Source organism: Tenrec ecaudatus, chromosome 10 (assembly GCF_050624435.1).
Source record: "Tenrec ecaudatus isolate mTenEca1 chromosome 10, mTenEca1.hap1, whole genome shotgun sequence".
NCBI classification, from domain to species: domain Eukaryota; kingdom Metazoa; phylum Chordata; class Mammalia; order Afrosoricida; family Tenrecidae; genus Tenrec; species Tenrec ecaudatus.
In genome coordinates, this window is record NC_134539.1 from 88,473,052 (window position 1) to 88,498,100 (window position 25,049).

Consider the following 25,049-nt stretch of genomic DNA (forward strand, 5'->3'; position numbering starts at 1 on the left):
CAGCACTTGAACCTGAGGAAACTATTTGCCAGGCTCATGGGCATCATCCCATAATAAGTGATGACAGCCTACCCAGAAGCCTTTACCTTGGACTACATTTTTGAACACCTGTTGCATGTGCACCCAATGACCACCATAACCTTAGCCATGTAGATCCACTTCCCTGAGACCTCACCTTTGTTCATAAATAAATATAATGTCCTTTCCACCTAAGCTCCCTTATAAACCCCTCTCCTTTTCCCTTGTTTAGAAAGACTGGCCTGCACAGTCTGCTCCCCTGCCCTGTCTCCCTGGCAAGGTAGTTCTCACTAATACATCTTGCTTGTGGAGTAAGCTTGGCTCCTGGCCTCCTTCCTCTTAACCAGGCCAGCGAAAGAACCCCACCTGTGGGGCACTCCAGCAGCAGTGTCACTCTCAGTACTGTGGCTAGGGGGAGCCTCTGAGCAGGGCACCGCCCTTATTCAGCCCTAGGAATTTCCCAGGGGTCTAGTCAAGCATCCCTGGGAATTCTCCTCTTCCCCCTCCAGGCTCCCACCACGCAGTCCCCTCCTCCTTCTTGCCTTTTCTAGCTCAGCCCTGTCTTCTCTGGCCAGGCCAGGTGTGCCTACTGTACTCTCTCCTGCTTTGCTGCACCAACAAGCTTGTCCTGGCTCTCATTCAATCGAGGTGTGATGACGTGATTCATGTGTGTGACAGTGGTAAGACCATCTGTACAAATTATTCATGGTGCACAGTAATTACTCAGTAAACGTGCGTGTGGGGGGGGAATGAATGATTATGTATTAAGTACATTCCCAGGCCCGGAGTTTGTCAAGGCCTTGGTGAAATTCAGGGGAGGAGACGCCAGCCAGTTTTAGAATCAGAAGTAAGCTCCATTTCCTCAAGTAGACCACCTTTCTTCCCAAAAGGCACAAATACTTTGCAGATGGCATATGTCTAACGCACCACATTAACATGTCCTCAGAGACGGCCTTCAGGAAAGCTGTTTCAGAAATGGTCTAGAAACCCAGTGCGGGGATGAATCTGGCCGTGTCAGGAGGAGGAGCCCGTTTGTGCTGAGAGCTTGAAGAAAGTGGGAGGCAAGGGACCAAGTTTTAGGAGAGTGGCAGGCCCAGGGAAAGAAGCAGATGGTGGTTATGGCTCCTCTTGGGGCCAACAGAAGAAAGGACACAAGAGGATTGAAAGAAGAAGGCATACTGAGCAAACGTGGTGCCCCTCATCCACTGCCCACAAATGGTGGGCACAGCATTTGCACAAGCTGCATACCAGTGGCTTTAGCACAGGAGAGCGGGCAGCCAGGCAGAGGATCCCTCCAAGACTAGGTGTGCCTCATGCCCAAAATCAGGAGTCTCGCCCGCAGGCTCCGTGGAGAGGGCAAAGGACAGTGGATGGGGTCCCAGGTCAGACCAACAGGACAAGAGGTTCCAGGACTCCCACAAAGTAGAAGATAAAGCTGGCAAGGAGGTGAGGAGCCAAGAAGCCTGAGTGCGAAGCTCAGAGGAAGATGAAGTTAGAGGCCCCACGAGAACATTTCTGGTCAACCAATTGGGGAGAACACCTTCATGGAAGGCTCAGCCCTTCCATATGTCCTCCCCAAAGGTGTTGTGAGTGGGTGAAGGGAGACATCTGTCAGTATAAGACAAATATATATATGTATATATATAAATATAATTTATAACTTATCAAGGGTTCATGAAGAAGGGAGTGGAAAAAAACGAGGCGCTGATACCAAGGTCTCAAGTAGAAAGAAAATGTTTTGAAAATGATGACAAATGTACAAATGTGCTTGTCACAATGGATGGATGTATGTATGGATGGTGATAACAGTTGTATGAGCCCCCAATAAAATGATTTAAAAAAAAATAAAGGCTAGGTGCTCCAGGTTCCCAGGGACAGAGACTGGATTATCAGGTGGGGACCAGCCCACAGTATAACTGATGTCCCACAGACCCCGCCCCTTCTTGGGCAGCTGCATCTCAGCTTAAACCAGTGGTTCTCAACCTTCCTAATGCCTCGACCTTTTAATACAGTTCCTCGTGTTGTGGTGACCCCCCCCCCAACCATACAATTATTTTCGTTGATGCTTCATCACTGTCATTTTGCTACTGTTATGAATTGGGCGAACCCTATGGAAGGGTCATTTGACCCCCAAAGGGGTTGGGACCCACAGGTTGAGAACCAATGGCTTAAACCCTTTCAACCTTCAGCAATAGAACCTTACTTGAGTTAGCTTAAGGAAAAGAGGACTCAGTGTGAGAAATTGGGAAACTCAGGTGGAGAGCTGGGAATGCTAGCAGGCATCCTCTGTCTATGTCGGTCTGTCTGGCCTTTTGTCTCTTTCTGGGTCAAGTAGGTCTCACCTGGTTCTCTCTGATCATCTGCCTTATTCTCCCTGCTTCCTCTGCTTCCATGTGTCAAGTCACAGCTCCCCAGTGCCTCCCAGGTCAAGCAACCCACTTTGATTGGCATGTTCAGCCCACAGCCCCACTTGGTCCCTTCTCAGGGAAAATGCATGCCAGCCTGGTCCGGTCTCCCCTGGCACCAAGCAGCTTGCAGTGCCTGCAGGGTAGGGTGTTAAGAGCAGATGCTTCCATCTAATACCACTGGCAAAAAATGAGCCCAGACATGAGTGAGAATGGGCACCCAGAGGCAGGGCCAAGGTCTGAGGGGGACTGAAGGAGGCCCATGTAGGCACAATCCCTGGGGCTTTGGGGCTAAGGGGTAAGTTGAGGTTTGGCATCCAGGGGGGTTCAGGGCATGAAATGGGGATCTCCCCCGCAGTGTCCCAAGGCCCTTTGGAGGAGCCCTAGCCATCTAGGTCCTAAACAATAGAAGAAGTTATATTCAGACCACGGTGTATGACTTGTATGTCAATAAAACTGTTAAAAATAGTTCTGTGAATCAGCATTATCAAAAATTTTGCCCTATCTCCAACCCTCATTGATTGTGTACATAGCGTCCAGTCACTTAAATTGTTAATCTGTACAAATCAACAATCCATGTACTTGGGTCTGAAAAACTGTGCCATGCATGTATACTTTCTTCTTTTTCTCGGCAGTATTTTCCATTCTATACTATTAGCTAAATATCAATAGAGCCACCATGTTGTTTATCTATACAAAATAGGCAGGATAGGCAATCTTAACGAAGACAGAAACTGGACCAGAAGTTCCTGGGGGCATGGGAGAGAAGGAGGTTGGGGGGAGGTGAGCGGTGAGCCAAGCATGTTGGGTACAGGGGAATGGTAAGTTCTCTAAATTGATGGCGAGGAGGGTGTAGCCTTTGTGGGTGTGTTTGATTATCGAATTGTATTGGAGAAGAATTAATGAAAGGTGAACGAAGGGTAAACATGATAGTGGGGCAGGAGGAAAGAAGGAGAAGAATATATGCACATATGCAAATATATAAACATCTGTGTATTTGTTTATATAGGTACATATGAGCAAATGCAACAAGGAAGCAGATGGACTTTGGGCCTCTGCTGAACTCTTACCTCAGTACAAGAATGGTTTGTCATACTAATGTGGCACTGTGTGACACCTTCCTGACCCGATCACTGGAGACAAAATGGGTGCATAAGCAAATGTGATGAAGAAAGCTGATGGTATTCAAAGATACAGCATCTGGGGTCTTAAAGGCTTGTCGTTAAACAAGTGGCCATCTATCAGGGAACCAGCAAAGTCTACATGGAAGAAGTACACTAGCCCGTGTGTTCTTGAGTTGTTGATGGGAAGGGGTATCAGAAGTTCAAAAGCAAGCAACCAAATAGATGTGAAGGGGTGGGAAGGATGTATTGGAGACCCAAAACCCACCCGTGAGATAGTTGGAAAGTCCCTCTCAGAATGGCCATATGAAAGGGATGACAAATCCAGGGTGCAGTGTGGCACTGATGAACCACATAACTGTCCTCTAGTTCTTTAATATTCCCCCCCCCTTACTATTATGGTTTTTATTTGTTTTACCTCATTAACATGTTATATTTGCAATGTTCATTTGTATATTTAAGACCATTCGGTACATGAGAGCCAAGATAGAGAACCCTTCAGAAACAGTAACAGGAGTAGTGGTTCCCTGAGGGTACGGGAAGGGGGGTGGGGAAGATTGATTATACCTTGATGACTGTATAATCCACTCGATGGGATCAAACAACAGAAGTGTATGTGAATGGATATGTTAGATTGTGTAAGATATGGCAAAAAAGCAAACAAACTATTATAGGGAGAAAAACTAAGGGTTCCTGGGGGGGAAGGGTGGGGGATGGAGGGGATAAAGGGGAGCTGATATCAAGGAGTGCAAGAAGAATGAAAGCGTCTTGAAACTGACTGTGGTAGCAATTGTACAACACTGCTTGATGTGATTGAACTATGAAATGTTATGGTATCTGCAAGAGCTCCCAATAAAGTGATTAATAATAATAAAGTTAAAAAATAGAACTACCATATTTTATAATGTAGGAAGGACATCATTTACATTTTCCTTCCACAAAATAGTAATGATGTTTTTCAAGTGAACCAGGAACACATGTAAACCATAGCTATATGAAGGAATTTTGAGTTTGCATTTAATCCTAGGCCTAACTTAAGAAAAATGAGTCCTTATTACATGGTCCTACTTAATCCCCACATGGAGTGATCACTGAGGACATGGGTGCTAAAGCAAAATGTGGGGGGAAAGCAGATGGTGCCTGGCTAATAGTCTTAAAGGGTCTGAAAGTGTGTCTTAAAACAAGCAGTCAGCTAAGTAAAGCATTGTGAGAAATCAGCTCTCACAAATCACACTGGGGTCGAGAGGGGCACAGTGGCAATTGAGAAAGATAGATACAAGGTCAAAGGTAAGACATAGTTGGGGCATAGGGGGCAGGAGGGTAAGGGATTGCAAGGCCCAGTTCTTTACACAAGGCAGATTTATATACATAGAGTTCTTGTCACGTAACCAGCATTGTGTGACAGCTTCTCCCACAAAGGGTGTGTTGACATTTCACTGAAGGCAAACAAAGAAGCAAGAATATTTCCGCCAACGTGTCTCGGATCTGGAAGGGAAGATAAAGCCCAAACCAGGGAGTATTACTGAACACCTGCAGAATGCGGTGTCAGCAGTTTCCCAGGGTACAGGAGAGCAAGTGTTTATCGTAGTTAGAGGTCAGAACATCCAGTCCCTCAGCCCCCTGAGTTTGAGCTGTCACAGCTTCCCACAGGCCTTGCCTAAGCCACGGAATAGAGTGGTCCCATCTTAACTTGGAGAAGGAAATGAAGTTCAGACTGTCCCGTGAATATGCTACTTGGAAGCCTGCGACAGAATTTTGCACCAATTGCTCCACATTCAGAGGCTTTAACACGTATTCCTTTCTCAGAGTTCATCTTAAAAGACCATCTGCTCCCACCAGGCATCTGCTAAGCCCTCTCAGAAGCACACCAGCCTGTGTGATGCGAGGGCTGTAAATAATAAAAACCAAACCCGGAGAAGGGAGCAGTGTTACAGCTTAAATTCTGAATGCCCAGTTTGCAGAAGACAGGTGACAGTGAAAGATCCAAGTCCATTCATGGATCTCCTTTGCGGAGTAAGCCTCTGGTGAGTCCCCTCTAAGGATGGTCCAGGGATGGAAAAGACCTTGTTACCAGAGAGAGTGCATTGTAGGGTGGATGACTGCAGTCGTAGTTCTGCCAAAATGTGACAGCTGGCCATTGAGCCCCCTCTTGATCCAATGGATAACTGTTCCAGTTTTTAAGATTTTTCAAAATCGCTTTATTGGGGGCTCATACAACTCTTATCACAATCCATCCATGTGCCAAGCATATTTGTACATTTGTTGCCATCATCATTCTCAAAACACATTTGCTTTCTACTTGAGCCCTCGGTATCAGCTCCTCATTTTTCCCCTCCCTCCCCCTCGATAATTTATAAAAAATTGTTTTCATGTCTTACATTGTCTGATGTCTCCCTTCACCCACTTTTCTGTTGTCCGTCCCCCAGGGAGAGGGTTATATGTAGATCACTGTGATCTATCCCCCTGTCTCCCCCACCTTCCCCTTCCCCTTCCCCTCCTGGTATCACTACTCTCATGATTGGTCCTAAGGGGTTTATCTGCCTGGATTCCCTGTGTTTCCAGCTCTTATCTGTACCAATGTACATCCTCTGGTCTAACCAAATTTGTAAGGTAGAATTGGGATCATGATGAGGGGGGGACATTACAGAACTAGAGGAAAGTTATATATTTCATCAGTGCTATACTGTACCCTGACTGGTTTGTCTCCGCCCTGTAACCCTTCTGTAAAGGGATTTCCAGTTGCCTACAGATGGGCTTTGGGTCTCCACTCCACATTCCCCTCATTCATAATAATATGATTTTTTGTTCTTTGATGCCTGATACTTGATCCTATCGACAACTCATGATCACCCAGGCTGGTGTGCTTCTTCCATGTGAACTTTGTTGCTTCTCAGCTAGATGGCCACTTGTTTATCTTCAAGTCTTTCAGACCCCAGGCGCAATATCTTTTGATAACCGGGCACCATCACCCTTCTTCACCACATTTGCTTATGCACCCACTTTGTCTTCAGTGATCGTGTCGGGAAGGTAAGTACTATGGAATGCCAGGTTAATAAAACTGTTCTTGCATTGAGGAAGACTTGAGTAGAGGCCCAATGTCCATCTGCTATCTTTACTTTCCTCTTTTCCCACTATCATGTTCAGCCTTCATTTGTGTTTCAGTAATTCCTCTCAGTTACATTGCCCTGGATCAAGCTCTCTACCAGGCCTCCTATACCCTCCTCACCATCAATTTTGGAAAGATGTTCTGCCTTGTTTTTCACTGAAGTTTTTCTCAGTTTCATTTTGTCACTGTTGTTAGGCTGTGTGTTTGGGTTTTGTTTTGATTTTGTATGCTTTCCTGTGTATGAAACCCAGGATAGTTATATCTTTAGAAACAACTGCATAGATAAATTCAAAGGGACCCAACTAGGGAGCTGGCGGGAAATGGGGAGCCAACAACAATGAGTACCAGGAAGAAGAAATGTCCTGAAGTAGATTGTGGTGGTGATCGCACAACTCATGAATGTGATCAAACTATTGAAATGTTCATTGTATGCCAGTGAAATGGTTCAAAATAAACACATTTTTAAAAAGCATAGTTCAAATGCAAACCAAGCGAACAATGGAAGAAGCAGTGTGAGGGCCATGTGTGTCTTTCAGGAGGCTGGTACAGAGATGAACCAGATATGTGGGTCGATAGAGCCCAGAGTGATGGACGACGACATGCTCAAGATGGCTGTGGCAGAGCAGGGGCCCCGAGAGGAGGCCGGGCAGCTGGCCAAGCAAGAGGGTATCCTCTTCAAGGACGTCCTCTCCCTGCAGCTGGACTTCCAGAGTACGTGCCCCTCCCCGCTCTACTCGCAACCTCAAGTCTGGATCCCCACACCAACAGACCCGTATCAGCATCAATGCCTGTTGGGTTTGAAAGCACAGGAATTTGTTGTTAGGTTGTTAAGTCCCATTGGGTTGGTTCCGACCTACTGCGATCTTAGGACTGTCCAGGCCTGCACCAGCCTCACGGTATTTTCTATGCTTGAGCTCATTGGTGCAGCCCCGATGTCAGTCCACCTCATGGAGGGCCTTCCTCTCCCTTGATGCCCCTCTACTTTACCAGGCATGCTGTCCTTCTTCGGGGGCTGGTTGCTTCTGACAGCATGTCGAAAGTACTATGTAAGACGAAGCCTTGCCATCCTTGCCTCTAAGGAGCGCGCTGAACTTCCTTCTTTCAGGACATCACTTTGTCCTTTGAGCAGTCCATGGTACTTTCAATATTCTTCCACAGTCCTCCTTGTTCAATGTCCAACTTTTCACATGCGCATGATGCAATGGAGAAAATCAAGCCCACCTTCATCCTCAAAGAAACGTCCCTGCTCTTCAATACTCTAAAGAGGTCTTGTGCTGCAAATGTACCTACTGCAATGCATCTTTTGATCTCTTGACTGCTCTTTCCATGAGCATTGATCCTGGATCCAAACAAGGCAAAATCCTCAACAACTTAAACTTCTCCATTTATCATGATGCTACCATCTGTACGTATGTTTGGTCTTCTTTACACTGAGTTGTATGTAATCCAGACTGAAGGCTGCAACCCTTGATCTTCATCAGCGAGTGCTTCAAGTCCTCCTCGCTTTCAGCAAACAGGGTTGTGTCTTCTACTGATTGCAAGTTGTTAATAAGCCTTCCCCCAATCCTGATGTCTTATTCTTCTTCATCTAATACAGCTTCTCTGATGATTTGCTCAGCCTACAGATTGAGTCAACATGGTGAAAGGGTGCAACCCTGACGCACACCTTTTCTGATTTTAAACCAGGCAGTATTCCCTTGTTCTAGTCACACAACCGCCTCTTGGTCCATGTGCAAATTCCACATGAATGAAGTGTTCTGGGATGTATGTTCTTCTCAAGGTTATCCCACAGTTTGTTATGGTCCACACAGCTGAATGCCTTGGCATGGTCAATAAAACACAAGGTAACAGCTTTCTGGTATTCTCTGCTTTGAGCCAAGATCCATCTGACCTCAAAAGTGATATCCCTTGTTCCACTCCCAGTTCTGGATCTTGCCTGAACCTCTAGCCACACCCTGTCAATGTACTGCTGAAACCATTGTTGGACGGTCTTCAAGAGAATTTTATTTGCATGTGGTATCAGTGATATTGTTCCATAGTTTGAGCATTCTGTTGAGTTGCCTTTCTTTGGAATCGGTGCAAATATGGATCTCTTCCAGTCAGTTGACCAAGTAGCTGTCTTCCAAATTTCCTGGCATAGACATGTGTTTCCAGTGCTTTATTAGCTTGTTGAAACATTTTAATATTGGTATTCCATTAATTCCTGGAGCTTTGTTTTTGCCTGTTTGCAGTGCGGTTTGAACTTCTTCCTTCAAGTTATTCTGGCTCTTGCTCATATGCGACCTCCTGAAATTGTGGACTATCAACTAGTTCTTTTTGGTACAGTGACTCTTTGTATTATTTCCATCTTATTTTGATGCTCCCAGTACATTCAATATGTTGCCCATAGAATCTTTCAATATTGCAACTCAAGGCTTGAATTTCCTATTGAGTTCTTTCAGTTTAAGATATGCTGAGTGTGTTCTTTTGGTTTTTTTTTTTAATGTCTAGGTCTTTGCACATTTCATTATAATATTTGCCTTTGTCTTGAGCTGCCCTTTGACATTTGCTTCAGCTTCTCTATGATTAATAGCAAGTTTCTGAGTCTCTTCTGACATCCACTTTCTTTCTTCCCTGTCTTTTTAACGACCTTTTGCTTTCTTCGTGAATGATGTTCTTAATATCCTCCCACAGCTCATCAGGTCTCTGTCATCAGTGTTTAATGCAGCTAATCTGTCCTTGAGATCTTCTCGAAATTCAGATAGGATAGACTCAAGGCCGTATTTTGGCTCTCGCGGACTATATGTGTATAGTTGCCTTTGGGGTTGTGGAAAAAAGGTATTTGCTATGAACAAGTCATCGGTCTTGCAAAATTCTATCAGTTTGCAAAATGCCAGCTTTGTTTCTATCACCAAGTCCATATTTTCTAACTACCATTCCTTCCTCTTTGTTTGTTTCCAGCTTTTGCATTCCACTTGACAATAATTATCAATGCATCTTGATTGTATGTTTGATCAATTTCCATCTGAAGTCATTGGAAGATTTCTTCAATTTTTTTCATCACTAGATTTTGTTGTGGTTGGTGCGTAAATTTGGATAATAGTTGTACTGATTGGATTTATTTAAAGATGGATAGATAAAATCTTATCACGGACAGCATTATACTTCATGATTGATTTTGCAATGTCCTTTTTGACAATGAATGCCATGCCATTCCTCTTCGTTGGCATGGCATAGTAAGTCATATGATTTTCTGATTCAGATGGCCAAAACCTGTCCATTTCACCTCACCCATGCCTAAGATACCAATCTTTATGCATTCCATTTCATTTTTGAGCACTTCCAATTTTGCTAGATGCATACTTGGCACATTCCAAGTTCTGAGCATTAGCAGATTTTTGCAGATGTTTCTCCTTACCTTGAGTCGTGTCCCATCAGTAATGAAGATCCTGAAGGCTCCACTCCTACAGGCTTTACCTGACTCAGGTTCCCACGGTCTTCCGCACTTCTCCCCGGTCACACTGTGAGTGTCCTTGGACCTGAGGGCCCATCCTCTGGCACTCTCTCTGACTATGTTCTGCTTCCAGTCATTAGGCCATCCGATCTTAAGCTCTGCATTAGATTTTCAGTGGTTTCCTCCTCTGAAGTGGTGAGCCGCATTCTTCTTCATTGTCTGTTCTTAGTTATACCTTTTTTCACAAAGTGAAGGGGAAAGGTTTCAGTCTTCCACCATTGAGTATTATGATTGCCTTGGATTGATGTGTCTGTATAAATGCCCTTTGCCCTGTTGAGCATTTTCCCCTTTTCCATTGCCTGTTTTTATAGGGGATTGATGTTGGCCAAATGCCTTTTCTCTAAAAATGCCTCTTGCCAAATGTATCTCAGAGCTCTTGGCTGCAAGTGACAGAAGCCAAACTCAAATCAGCTTAAGTTGGACAGAGAATGAATTGGCTTATGTAACTGGGACAGGTAGCCTTCAGACATGGCTGGATCCAGAGGCTAAACCAAAACCAGGTCTCAGTCGCCCTCCCCTCTCATCTCCCCTCCCCCAACCCCACCCCAATTCACCCATCAGGTTTTCCTGCAGCCCTGGCTGAGAGCACTGATGACCACCCTCACACTCCTCACCCTCACCCTCACACAGGGCCCCTCAGTACCTGGTCACAACACCAGGACACCCACATACTCCTAGGTGGAGGTGGAGGGGTTGTGGGACCTTTTGTGCGATGAATGCTAACCATTTCAGGCCTCACAAAACGCTACCCGAAGGTCTCCTCTGTTATCACAGACATCCTCCAGATAGACAACCTCTGGCAGTTTGAGAACCTGAGGAAGTTGCAGCTGGACAATAACGTCATTGAGAGGATCCAGGGCCTGGAGAAACTCATACACCTGGTCTGGCTGGGTAAGGCCCCCGCTGTGTGTCCACTCAAATCTTAAGATGATGCCCCGCCAAGGTTATGTCCTTCCCAAGGGACAGGAACCAATCATGCATGACAGTTTGCTACCAGCCCCCTCATGAGCCTGGCTGGGCAAAGCACAGACGTGCCCCCCACAGAAACTCCAAAACCAGCCTTACTGCCATTGAGCCCATGCGACTCATTGTGACCCTTTAAGACAGAGTAGAACTGCCCGTGTGAGTTTCTGCAACTGTAACTCTTCGGGGAAGTAGAAAGCCTCATCTTTCTCCTGTAGAGTGGTTTCACACTGCTGACCTTGTGGCTGGCAGCCCAATGTGTAACCCACTACACCACCAGGACTCCTACAGACACACCGGGAAAGAATGTTCTGTTCCCATCTGCCCCGCTTCTCTGGGAGAGAGAAGCACACACAGGAACTGCGTTGGATTGACAGTTACCTGTTGGCCCCACCAGTCCAATCAAGCTGAACATAACTATCACAGCTGCTAGTGCAAGCTGAGTCCCTACTATATGCCATGTGTGAGCCTATGTACTTTCTATATGCACCCTCTGAAACCTTACAGCATCCCATTGTAGAGATGTATATTCTGAGATCATGGCAGGTAAGTGGCAGTGTCAGGCTTCCAGTCCGTCCCTGTCTGACCCTAGACTTCTGTCCCTCATTGCTAAGACTTAAGTCTGCTGGTCCTGTTACATCTGATGAGGTCCCTGACAGAGAGAAGGCGACAGACCCAAGGGTTAGTTGTGTACTATCTGGGTATTCTATGGTGGCTGTAACAAAGTTCCACAAACTGGGAGCCTCTTAAGAACCAAAATGCCTTACAGTTCTCGAGGTGAGGGGTCCAAATGCAGGGCTGGGTGAGCAGAGCCATGCTCCCTACAAAGCTCTGGGGAGAGCCTCTCTTGTCCATGGGACAGCCCCAGGCAGTCCTTGGGGGGGCAGATGCCTCTTCTCGTGGCCACATAGCCTCTGTATCTGTGTCTCTTTTAAAAGGACACCCTTCAGCTAGGACGCAGGTCCACCCTACACTAGCGTGACCTCATGGGGACGATAACAGCCTCGAGGGCTTTGTTTTTTAATGAGGCCGTGTGCACAGGTGTTAGGATTTCCATATCTCTTTTGGGGTGGAATGGAATGGGGGCATAATCTATCCCTCACATGCACATGAGCTCATAAAGCCCCACAGCAGTTCTAAGAGACACGTCTTTGTTTCAGTTCCAATCTACAGAGGAGGAACCAAGGCTCAATGAGGCCAACTCCCTGCCACAAAAAGCAGCAGAGCTCGGCCTCAAAGGCATACCTGTCTGACCCCAACGCCCACATTCCTTTCAGCCTGTCAGGCTGCCTGCTGTCTGATTGCAGGCGCGTCCCAGGGGTGGCACTCTGGGCAACATCTGTGCTGAAGTTGCAGGCTTGTAAAAGCCCCGTGTGTAGGCTTCACTGGGCCTCCCCCAGCTGCAGAAACAGCCTTAGAGAACCTGACAGTCACGAGCTAGTCGGAGCAGTCAGACCACAACCAGCGCCCCGCCCCCCGCCCCCCCCCCACTTACCCTGCCAGTTTTCCAGAATATTCAGAGTCACCTTCGCTGTAGGAGATGAAGACAGTGGACTTGGGACTGTCATTTCAGGTGCAGATCAGCTTAACCCTGAGCCACGCACGCACGCACGCACGCACACACACACGCACGCATGCGCATCCCCCAGGAAGGCCTCCTACCGTGCTTTACAGCAAGAGCTAGCAGGCCCATTGACCTCTTAGACACACAGTCGGTGCCGTGTGTCCACTGAGAGCCGCTGTCAGCCTGTCCTCCCAGAGACACTTGGTTTCTCTCCTAACAAAAAGCTGGAGCCTCTGTACTTAGACAGGAAGGGAGGCGTGCTCCCAAGCTTTTCCGCAACAACAGTGTTTGCCCCCAAGGCAGCTCAGTGCTCAGCACTCCCTGATCCAGGGTACGAAAACAGAAAGAGGTCATGCCAGGATTGAGAGGTCCTGCTGCCCTCATGGGGGGAATTTCAGGACAGAACTACTTCCTTGGCAACCCAGTGATATCCCAGAAGGGGGCTAGGATCCAGAGGAGGTGGTGCCCTGATGGGTCAGCAAAGCCCCCTCACCTGCAGACACAGGCAGGCACTGCATTGCTAGCGATGCTGAAGCCACTGGCATTGATTCTCAGAGTCAGCCTCATAAACTCTTTGTAATCTGGGGATGTCACAGTGGGAATTTATAACCCAAGACTAAAACCCACTGTTTGTTGAGTCAATTCCCACTCATAGTGACCCTATAGGACAGAGTAGAACTGCCCCATAGTATTTCAAAGTCTGAGACTAATCTGTACAAGAGCAGACACCCTTATCTCCTAAAGACCAGCTGGTAAGTTTGAACAGCTGACCTTGTGGTTAGCAACCCAATGCTTTACCTAGGAAACCACCAGAGCTCCCTTGAAATCAGTCACAGGGGTAGTATTTACACCACAGAAATTGGCAAGAGCTACACATCAGCCCCCTGCCCAGCCCCAGTTATGACACACTTATCAGTATACCCTTAGTTCAGGAGGGGCAGGAGGCAACCCACCGAAGAAGAGACTCTGGTGGCCTGGTGGGAAATGTAGTGTGCGGGCCAGGCATTTGAGGTGAAAGCCCAGCCAGGAAGACATGGACCCGGGCCTTCAAGCAGAACTGCAGAAGGTGGTGGGAGGGTGGAGCCGCAGACAGAAGCCCATGTATGACTCCTAGTAGCTCACCGTCTCCTAGTAACTCACCAGCTGTGAGGTCTGTCCTGGCCCAACAACTCAGCTGAGGGCTCACCCAGCATGAAGGTGGCTTTCCTCAAGGACAGTTCCTCCCTAACCCAGTAGTTCTCACCTCCCAGATCTGTCCTTCAACAACATCGAGACCATTGAAGGGCTGGACACACTGGTGAACCTGGAAGACCTGAGTTTGTTCAATAACCGCATCTCCAAAATTGACTCCCTGGATGCGCTGGTCAAGTTGCAGGTGCTGTGTCTGGGCAACAACGATGTCTCCAACATGATGAACGTGAGTGGCCGTCACAGGTGGGAGACACCAGAGGGACTGGGCTAGGGGGGGCCCCGAAGTCCCGTGACACAGAGTGATGGCATTCATCCCGGGAGACTCTGAAAGCTAGGGTGCCCGCTTTTCCTTTGTTCCTCAAAAAGCCAGAACTATAGGTTGCTTCATGAGAAGCTTGGTAGATGTTTACATTACCCCACTCAGTGAAGGGTTTCTAACTGGTCGGAGCCTGTTCACTTATGGCCGACAAAGAGCAACCAAGACAGACTGGCATTTGCAAAATGTGGGTGCCTAGAACAATCGCCAGAGTGGGGGAAATGGCGGGCTGAAGTCCCGGAATGGGGAACTTGGAAGGGGGCTAGTGAGCCTTTCCAGGTGTTTGACCCAGGGGGTAGGACTATTGCCAGGACCGTGCACTCGGAGCAACGTGGTGGATGAGCGTCTTTGAGCAGGACGCCATTGTGACCATCTCTACCGGTCAAGAGATTCGGTTGCTATGCAATGTGCATGCCACCCTCGTCTTCAAAGGTGGAGATTTCTTAGCATTTTCTAACAAGGCATTGACCTGTGATTTTCCCCATTCCGCATGTTGTTCTAGGCACCCACATTTGGCAAATTCTAGTCCATTTCGGTTTTACTTCATTAGCCATGACTGAACCAGAAAGAACCAACTTGAAGCCCTGGCTTAATCCACCTCAGACACTGAAGGTCAGCGGATTGCAGGCACATCAGCCCATACTTAGCAAACATCCCTGAGAGGTGTGGCATACATATGGGGGATCCCCGGTGCAGTGATGAATCAAGTGTGGCCCTCAGATGACTCACTCCTACTTAACCTGATAAAGACACAGGGTGACAGGGAGTTGGGGCCATGAGGAGGAATCAGCAAGGCCTGCAGGTGTGGGGAGTATACCTGGGAGGCCAGGTACGTCTGCGTGAGGTGCTGTGAACACTGGTCATCTTAGGACAAGGCAGGCTGCCCTCCGACATCCTCTGTCCACAAGCTCACCAGGCTCACTAGTGAGATTGCTGCACCAGAGACCTTGAGTCTAGAGGTCTCTATATCCTAGACAGGGGCAGCTGGGCAGTCGGACGGTGCTGAGAGCATGTGGGTGCAGGGATGGGGCAGGGGTGCAGTTGTATCTGTGGAGCCTGTGTCAGAGGTGTTCCCGCGATGACCTTCCCACTCTGCTTCTAGTCCAGGACCATGCTGTAACTGACTCCCAGTCCCAGTTGCTGCCCATTATCCTCTCAAGGTTCCTGTTCTGTGTAGGCCAGGCTGATGGCTGGAGTTCACCTCCCAGCTGCCTACCCTGAGACTGACCCTTTCCGGCACTCTGCCTCTTCCTCGGTGAGATGGAGAGCATGGCCCTACCCTGTCTTTCCAGGCTGTCCCAGGAGATGGTGAGGAAGTGTGGAGGGAGTTCTCTGCCAATGGAGGATGCAGTGGCTGGGATTGCTTCTAGGAGACTGTTAGGAGGGAAAGGGGGCTTTGGGTTCAAAGTCAATGAAATGTTATCAGTCAGCAGGAAGGATGGCCTCTTATGAGGTGGGAATAGCGTGAATGAGGCCTTGACAATGCCAGCCCAGCCCATGGCTGCTGGGCCTCCTGGGTCACGGGTCAAGGGTAAGGGGTATGCAGTGAGACAATGGGGAGAGGACAAGATTGGGAGTTGGGGCCTCATCGCAGATCCTCTTGAATGACATCAGAAGCAGGGGGGCGATATGGAAGGCTCTTTGGCTGGGGCATGTCGGGATGTGTCTGCAGTTCAGGAAGGGGACCTGGGCGCAGTGCAGATCGGTGTGCAGCAGCTCTGCACCTGGGTGACTCAGGGCTGACTGTCAAAAAGATGCAGACGTCACAGGAACAAAGGCAGCTCAGCTTGCTGAATACTGAGTGGAGCTGAGGGTCAGGCCATTGGATAGTGACGAGGCAGTCCCAGGAAGCTGGAGAGAGCTAGGGGGACTAGTAACGCTATCCAGGTGTGTTACTGAGGTTGCTGCTGAAGGTGAGGGGCATTTGTCCAGTCTCCTTGACTTGAGCCCCTGAAGGCCTGGGGTCAGGGCGTTAACCCACCAGTCCTGTTCATAGTAACTGAGGGGCACCCTGGAGGTGTTATCTCTTCCCGTTGGGATGAGTAAGCTTCTTGGCTTCAGAGGCAAAAGCGGAGCAGCTGGGAGCTGTCCGCTAGTTCTCCATGGCAACCACCAAGCCCTGCTGCTGCAGCAAGGACGTGTGATAGAATGATGGTTGGCCTCGTAAGAAGTGGTCACTGCAGGCCCAAACAGCAAACTAATCAAGGACTAACAGACACAACTGGATGAATCAGCATCACGAGAGTAAGAGGACTGCTCCTGTTGGCCGGAGTGTTCAATGGAATTTAGGGGCTCACGGTTCCCAGGTTCTGGTGATCTGCCCATCGGATGCCATCCAAGGTTCAGGGACTCATTTCTTCCCAGTCAGCGCCATCACTTCACCAGTAGATGTTATTCAAGGGGGGGGAGTCCAATTGGCAAATTGTGCTTCAGCCACTTCTTTTTCTTTTCTTTTATTCTAGCAGCTTTATTGGCATATACTTCACATACCATACAATTTAATCTTTAAGAAGATCTGTGCTGTCACCACCACAATCAATGTCAGAACGTCTTCTCATATTCATTCTTGTTAGTGCCCCATTTCTCCTCATCCTGCCCTACCATTTCCCCACCCAGCTACTGTCTCTGTAACTCTACGTACCCTGGGTTTCATATACAGAAGATCACACAAAACAAAACATAATCACACAAAAGCATGCAAAACAGACCAGCAAAACAACCCACAATGACTAGACAAAACAGAAAAGCCTCCAAAAGAAAGTCAAGAATATTAAAATTGAACCAACTGTAAAATGGGTCAAGAGGGAGGGAAAGCAAATGATTAGCTAACCACAACTGCCATAATCAACTGCACAGTGCTCTCTGTCTGATAACAAGGCTACTCACGTCCCTCAGCTACGGTCAGAGGGGGCTCACCAGCTGCTGGATTCACTTGGGAGCCCTGAAATGGGTCTGGGGCTGTCACCATCATCCTTAGCCTCTGCAAGCCGGATGTTCACGATGTGAGCTCTGGTACTCTTCTCTCCTTCAGATTTGGGTTCAACCCTGGGATCACACAGGCTTCTGGTGGCCTTCTTCTAGGTGAACTTAGTTGACACCTCCCTTACATGGCTGCTCGTTGGAAGACAAGCCTTTAAGACCCCAGACCAGACAGCCGGGCACCGTCTGGCTTCTTCACCACACTTTGCTGTAGTGGCCATGTCTTCAGTGATCTCTTCATGAGGGCGAGAATTAAGGAGGACCATGTCATAAGAAATAATTGGTTCAGCCACTCTTTTTTTTTTACTTTAAAGTTCATTTTATTGGGGGCTCTTATAGCACCTACGACAATCCATACATCGATTACATCAAACATATTTGTACATATGTTGTCATTATTTTCTAAACATTTACTTTCTATTTGAGCCCTTGGTCTTGGCTCCTCTTTTTTCCCTCCCTCCCCCAATCCCACCCTCATGACACCTTGATAAATTATAAATTATTATTTTCATATTTTAATACCAAATGCTGTCTTCCTTCCCCCACAGTTTCTGTTGTTCCTCCCTCTAGGGTGTGGGGTGTGTGTGTGTGTGTGTGTGTGTGTGTTTATGTGTCGATCATTGTGATTGGTTCTACCTTCCTCCCCTACCCTCCTGGTATCCCTACTCCCATTTCTATTCCTGAGGGGTTTATCTGTCCAGGAGTCTGTGTGTCCTGAGCTCTTATCTGTACCGGTTTACATGCTCCAGTCTAGCCCAAGGTGAAAGGCAGGCAGGACTGGGGTCATGTATGCGTGTGTTGGCAGGGAGGGGAAGACGCCTCAAGTAACCAGAGAAACACTGTATTTCATAGGAACCCTGGTTGACTCATCCCTTCCTTGTGGCCCTTCTGTGTGGCACTCTGTGCTGGAAAAAAAGCCTTTTTTGTTGTAGTCACAGAGCTGATGTTGCAGAAACCCATTCCAAAGTCTCAGCATAGGAGTGGCTGACAAACTGAGCCCCTCCCCAGGAGTATGGGCTGCAGAGGCCAACACGTAGATTTCCTGCAGCACTTTCTCAGACCTTAAAGTCCAGTGTTCTCTGCTCCGAGGGCAGAGGCCCTGCAGGCTTTCTTCCCTGTGTGCCCTTCAGGCCTGCTATGTGCCCACAGGTCACCTGGTTTGTGGGCTGGAAAACAAATTCATGATGAAGAGGAATCCCTTCATTGCAGGAGGTTAAGCCCCTTTTTCTCCTTTCCACAGTGTGGCATCTAGGTGTAGAGAAAACGCTTGCAAATAAAATATTGGCCCCCCTATTGACTTCTTAACTTACAAAATCAACGCTAGGAAGAATAAGCAGCGACTGACTGGATAGTTCCCAGTTGATTCTGGGTTAATTTTGAATTGAGGTGATCTCTTTAGGAAGGGGTAGGGAACATTTTTTCTACCAAGGGTCATTTGGATATTTATGACATCATTCAGGGGCCATACTGGTTAAACATTTAATTAACTCCTAATATGGTGGCTGACACTGCTTCTCTTTAGTGAGACATGTGCTGATGGCTGTTATTGATGATTCTGTGGGCCTTACTCTGCCAGAGAGCCAGACATTCCCACCCCTGCTCTGGGATTTTACGAACTGAAACGATAATGCCTGTTGCGAGGCCAGGTTGACTAGAGAAACAAATCCAGGGACACTCGTATAGGTGTAAGAGAGAGCTTTATCTCAAAGAGTAATTATATACCAAGAAATGTCCCAGCCCAGTTCAGATCAAGCACACAAATCTGAGCCTAGTCCATAGATCCCCTTGCAGACTCACACAGTCACATTGCAACCGTGGGGAAGACAGGAAGATCACCGGTCAACAGGTGCAAAGTCTTGTGGCTCCAATGGTGGTGGCTGAATCACAGAGCTGCAGGTCTCAGCACAGCTTCTCAACAGGAAGACTAACAAGAAAAGAGAGAGCGGGGTGGGGGGAGAGAGAGAGAGAGCTCTGCCTTCAGCAAGCCATTTATCTCGGTTGCCCTCCAATCAAGCTGCGACCTCATTGACAGGCTAAAATCCACCCACATATTCCTACAGGAGCCATGTTGACACAAAAAAACCTAACTCCCACATCAACCTTTTGATCCACCCAATGCTGACCAGGCTGTGCCTGAGCTGGAAACGGCAGAAGGATGCTAGGTGGTAAGACTACCAGGTGTGCCTGCAGCCCAGTGGCAGGTAAACCAACAGGGCCTTCTCTTCGTCTCCTCCTTAGATCATCTACCTACGGCGATTCAAGGACCTGCGGACGCTCAGTCTCTCTGGGAACCCCATCTCAGAGGCAGAGGACTACAAAATGTTCATCTGCGCCTACCTCCCCGACCTTGTGTACCTGGACTTCCGGCGTATCGATGACCACACAGCAAGTATCTCTCCCTGTAGGCTACCTTATGATGAGATCACTTTCAGGCCCCCGGATTCTCACAGAAGCAGGGCGCTGAGCTCGCCCTCTCCTGTGCAGTCTGCGTGTCAGGACCATTCCCCCGAGTCCCCAGGGTCACTGCTGTGGAAGCTCCCGCTTGAACGATCGCAGGGCCTCTCCCGGCAGTTGCAATGCCTGCTTTTCCAGATGAGGAAACTGAGGGCACCAACTGCTAACCGCCAGCAGGGTTGGCCGGCTGGCACAGCCACACACCCAGCTTTTGCACTGTTCCTCACTCTGCCCCGCCTGTGATGGGGACCCTGCCCTCACCACCATCAGGGACTGGGGCTCAGGACTCAGTCATGGAGCAGCTGAAGGCTGGGACCAAAGCGGGTCCCCACCTCGTTGTCTCTGCTGGCTTCTCCTAAGTCTGCCACCTGGGCTGCCCATGCCCTTGTCGATCCGGCCCCTCACATGGCCTCTCCGCTGGGGCTCTGTTGGCAGTATGATCTGCCTGAGGGCATTCCCACCTGGGCGTGGGGGGAGGCCAGTGAAAGCACACAGTCTCGGGCAGCAGCATGGTGGGGGTCCCTTGTACCAGGTCCCAGTACCAGGACTGCAGACTGCACAGCCTGCTGCTCCTCTCACCGTACCACCAGGGAAGGCAGATCAGACGCGGTGGGGTTGCTGAGGGGACTGAGGCCAGCCCATCTCTGCCTTGCCACTAGTGGGCTTGGGCCCCAGCGCAGCTGAGTGCCTCCCAGGTGTCCCTTGGCAGCGGCGGCGGCTCCTCAGGCAGCCCATGGGGATAGCAGAGTCAGAGAGCTGGCCCTGCGCGGACCACGGGCCCCCTCTCCTGCAACGGCACAAGAGACCAGGGCTCTGACTACTGAAAACTTGACTCAGGGTTTTACTTCTGTCGTCACTGTGGTGTCCCATCTAGAAAGCTGGGCCTAGTCACAGAGGTGTTTGGGGGAAAAAACCATAGGACATCTGTTTTAAGGTACAGGAGCGACCCTAAAGATAAGTTAGGGAGAACATCCACTCCCTCGTGGGGCCCTGTCACCTAGAGTCCACCTAGTGCGATGTCAGGCTCGCAGAAGGCTGAGGGGCCAAAGCCATCTGATCACAGCACCCCCCCCCCCAACCTGCAGAAAGAGTTGGCAGAGATGAAATACCAGTATTCCATCTATGAGCTCAAGCACCGAGAGAACCAGACACAGGCCCTAGAGGAGGAGGCGAAGGCCCAGAGGGAGGAGCTGGAGTCACACAAGGTACTCTACGGGAATCCTTAGCTGGCCTCTGCGCTGACACACACCCTCGCTGGCCCTGGCTCAGAGGTGCCCAGCAGAGAGCATCCACGGAATCAGACCAAGTCTGCAGGGACCGCTGGGACCCTGAAAACTCACCTTTCGATTGAAAGCATGGATGCCGCTCCGCCATGCCTGGGTCCGCTTAAACTCCTCTTGCCCCAGGGCCTGGTGAGCCTGCCCACCTCACCCCACCAGGCTCGCCTCTCTGCCTCTCAGCTGGAGGGAGTGTGCTTCATGCCTTCTGTCCATCTGTCAGAGGCACGCCTTGCCTGGAGCCCAGGACTGCCCTCTATGGCATGCCTCCAGGTCAGCAAGTACCCTCCTACCAGTAAGCCCTCCCTCTGTCTGCAGCCCGATTGCTCCCAGAGGCAGGGTCTGAGAGCAATCTGCAGTCATACTAAGCCCCGCCCTGCGAGCACCCCGCTCCTCCTGAAAACCCCACCCATCCCAGCGTGGCTGCGCTCAGTGGGGGAAGCAGTGGAGCCACTGAGGCCGTGCTTCTCTTCTCAGGCCGGGTTCATCGAACACCTTAATGGGTCCTTCCTGTTTGACAGCATGTATTCGGAGGATGTGGAGGGCAACAAGCTGTCCTATCTTCCTGGTGTCAGCGAGCTCCTCGGGGTATATCCTTTCAAGCTCCCCCTGCCACTGCCGGCTGAACCCAGGGTCCCTGTGCGGCCGCCCTGCCGCGGGCAAGTCCTGGCCTCTCGGGACCGCAGCCTGCTCATCTCCCCCGTGAGAGCCTGGGAGGGGCCGTCGCCACTTCCGAGCAGTGTAGCCACGACACGATTGAGACGGGGCACAATGCTGTCTGATGGCACCGAAGTCCAAGCCTGGATGGCCGGTCCCCAGGTCGGGGCGGTGAAAACACTGTGCGGTGGCCCCCCTCCATGTGTCACTTTGTCCTGCAGTGTGCTTCACATACATTCTTGGTCATTTTCTCAAACGTCCCCCTTTCCCATCAACCCCCACCCCCACCCCCCGCCCGGACAGAGGCCTTCTGACCCATCCTACTTTATAGTCAGGAAGCCAGAGTCTGTCAGAGTCAGGCAGTTCGAAACTGGGGTTTGAACCTTGGCCGGAGTCCTAAAAGCTGTATTCTTTCCCAAAATGGGTCTGTACCTTGCTAGATTGAGACTCACTCTTAAAGACCCCGCATTCTATAAGCCATAACAGCAGGGGGCAGGAGCCTGGTGAGAAACATCAAAATCCCAGACACCTTATTGGTTCCTCATGGTAACTGGCAGATCAAAATAAACCCTCTGCTGGGGCCAAACCACACGGGTCTCCAGAGAGGACTGGGATGGACTGCCTTCTCCTTTATCAGTTTACCAAGGCGCCATCACAGGATTTTAACCCAAGGATGCTCAAGGAACCCACGTAGTGAGAGAGAGGCTTGTATTGCTTGATTGTCCAAACTCAGGCCTCCAAGCCCAGAGACAAATCGGGGAAAAAGGGGGAGCTCATCTCACAGCCTCCCTGCAAGCATTTTATCCCCTCCCTTCTCAAGCCCCTCCCCAGGGTCCTCACTGGCTGAGTACAATGGAGTTAACAATCCTTCCCAACCATGAGCTTCTCCTGAGAGTCTTCTCCCCACATGCCACACCCCAGGCGCTTGGGCCATCGTAATGCCCTGAAGGTTATCAGTTGGTGCCCTGGCTCTTCAGTAAGGACCTGACTCAGGACCCCCGGTGGCAACTGCTAACCACAAGGTCATCAGTTCAAAGACAACAGTCACTCCTAGGACCTGACTCTTTGCTCTCTGTTTGCGGAAGATGCACCAGCCTGGTGACTTCGTTCCCACCGCGTGGAGGTGAAACAGGAGGAGACGTGGTGAGGATGGCCAGGGCCCTATCTGGCCAGTCAGCCTGCACTGTCGCCGGGCTCTGCCACCTTCCATCTGGTGACCAGACCCGCATTTGAATCGTAGATATAGCACACTATGGTTGGGTGCCTCCGGGCAAGTCAGTTCACCTATCCAAGCTTCACTTTCCATCCCTGCAGACTGACCTGACCCTCTTGGCCTCAGTGATGCCTCCTCCTCCAGGATGTCAGGTGGCAGCAAAGGACACTGAGGGCCGGAGAAGATGGCAACTCACCAGGCTGATTCCAAGGGCTAGTGGCAGTCAGGACTCAACCCTGTCTGTCCGCCTTGAGATCTGTGGCCTATCCGCCCCCACCAGACTCCTGCAGCACCCCAGGCTGGCCTTGGTGGAGGTGATCTGGATTATATCCCAGAGACAACCCCTCGAGGTGCTCAGTCCCCTGGGGCTTCTCAGGAGCCCTTTTCCACATGGGTCTTCCTGCTCTGCTGCCTACTCCCACGCACCACCCATTTCTCAAATTCCTCAGGCAGAGGGTAGAAAGACTCCAGCTCAAGGTCACGGCTGGGCTGGTCCCGGCCCCCACCCTCCGTTTCCTTATCAGGCAAATGGACCAGAGCACAAGCTTCTAGAACCCACCCGTGCATGCTCTGTGCTGGAAGGGCGGGGCGGGTGCTGATACAGATGCATGCAGCTTTCCCCAGTCTACGCTTCAGTCCACGTGAGTCTCCTTGACAGCCACTTTCACCTACAAGGGCAAGTTTGTCATCATCTGCGTGAACATTTTCCAGTACGGTCTGAAACAGCAGGAGAAGCGGAAAGTGGAGATCGACACCTTCAATGAATGCATCCAAGAGGCCATCCAGGAGAACCAGCAGCAGGGCAAGCAGAGGATTGCAGAGTTTGAGGAGCAGCACCAGCTGGTAGGCCTTGCACCTCTCGGATCCTGTCCCTGTCCCTGCCCCCACCACCAGGACTGAGTCCCCAACCCTAGGTCCCTGTCCTCTAGGACGCCGGGCACACCACCCTGACTGGCCCTGTAGTAGCTGGTCCTACCCAAGAGTCTGCAACTCATGTGCCCTGGTAGCCCCAGAGGCCCAGGGGCCATTATCTCTGGTGAGAGAGATCACAGGACTAGTCAGTGGAAAAGCTTCATCCCACCCCCTAACCACAGCTCCTCCCTGCACTGTGACTGAGCTTAACTAGGGGCCCTGGGGGTCTCCTTTCCAAAAGTTCACAGTGTCCTTGGGGAGATGATGGCCCTACCCTTACTACCTGATCATCAGTAACAGCAATAGCATCATTAGTACTGCAACTACTAATACAATTACTATTCATTCATTTATTCAACAGACAGGGGACCCACCATCGCCATCAGACTGGGACCCCAGGAGGGAGATAACTGGGCCACTAGTTGCACACAGTGCACTGTAGTGCCTTGGACAGGGCATCCAGGACAATGGGGTTGGCAGAGCCAGATTACGAAAAGGAGGTGGATTCTGTTGTTCATTAACTGTGGGGGAAGGGAGACAGCGGTTGGTGTAAGCTATGAAAATCATTGATAATTTATCAAGGGGCCATGAGGGTGGGTGGGAAAAAGAGGAGCTGACACCAAGGGCTCAATAGAAAATAAAAGCCTAGAAAATAATGATGGCAACATGTATACAAATGTGCTTAATACAATTGATGTATGGATTATTATAAGAGCTATAAGAGCCCTCAATAAAATATTTTAATATTAAGAAAAAGAGGGGGAATACGGGATATCATTGCTATTTTTGGTTGAAAGCAGAAGATACCAGGCAGATGTTTACCTGTGTTTCACTGACTATGCAAAGGCATTCAAGTGTGTGGATCACAACAAGCTACAGACAACCTTGAGAAGAATGGGAATTCCAGAACACTTCCTTGTGCTCCTGTATGACTTATATGTAGACCAAGAGGCAGGTGTTCAAACAGGATGGGGATACTGTATAATTTAAAATCAGGAAAGATGTGTCAGACATGTGTCCTTCTACCAAAGTTATTCAAACTATATGCCCAGCAAATAATCAGAGAATCTGAGCTATATGCAGGTAACACAACCTTGCTTCTTGAAAATGAGGAGAACTTGAAGCCTTGTTGATGAAGATCAAGGGTTGCAGCCTTCAATATGTATTACACCTCAACATAAGAAAACAAAACCCCTCACAAGTGGGCCAATAAACAACATTGTGATACATGAAGAAGAGATTGAAGTTGTCAAGGTTGTCATTTTAATTAGGTCCACAATCAATGCTACAATGGACACATCAGTGAAGAAATCAAATGATGTATTGCATTGGGAAAATCTCCACAAAAGACCTCTTTAAAGTGTTAAAGAATAAAAGTTT

At 49.4% G+C, this 25,049-nt stretch overlaps 1 protein-coding gene across 1 annotated transcript in view; it reads left to right on the forward strand.

Annotated features, from left to right (window-relative positions):
- DRC3 (dynein regulatory complex subunit 3) overlaps nt 1-25,049 on the forward strand; it is a 49,852-nt gene that overhangs the window by 2,461 nt on the left and 22,342 nt on the right. The window contains exons 2-8 of the mRNA XM_075559141.1: nt 7,187-7,361; nt 10,918-11,034; nt 13,921-14,087; nt 19,395-19,541; nt 20,696-20,815; nt 21,365-21,477; nt 23,426-23,600. Of these exons, the coding sequence (XP_075415256.1) occupies nt 7,202-7,361; nt 10,918-11,034; nt 13,921-14,087; nt 19,395-19,541; nt 20,696-20,815; nt 21,365-21,477; nt 23,426-23,600 (999 nt within the window). The 5' untranslated portion in view covers nt 7,187-7,201. The remainder of the gene's footprint in view (nt 1-7,186; nt 7,362-10,917; nt 11,035-13,920; nt 14,088-19,394; nt 19,542-20,695; nt 20,816-21,364; nt 21,478-23,425; nt 23,601-25,049) is intronic.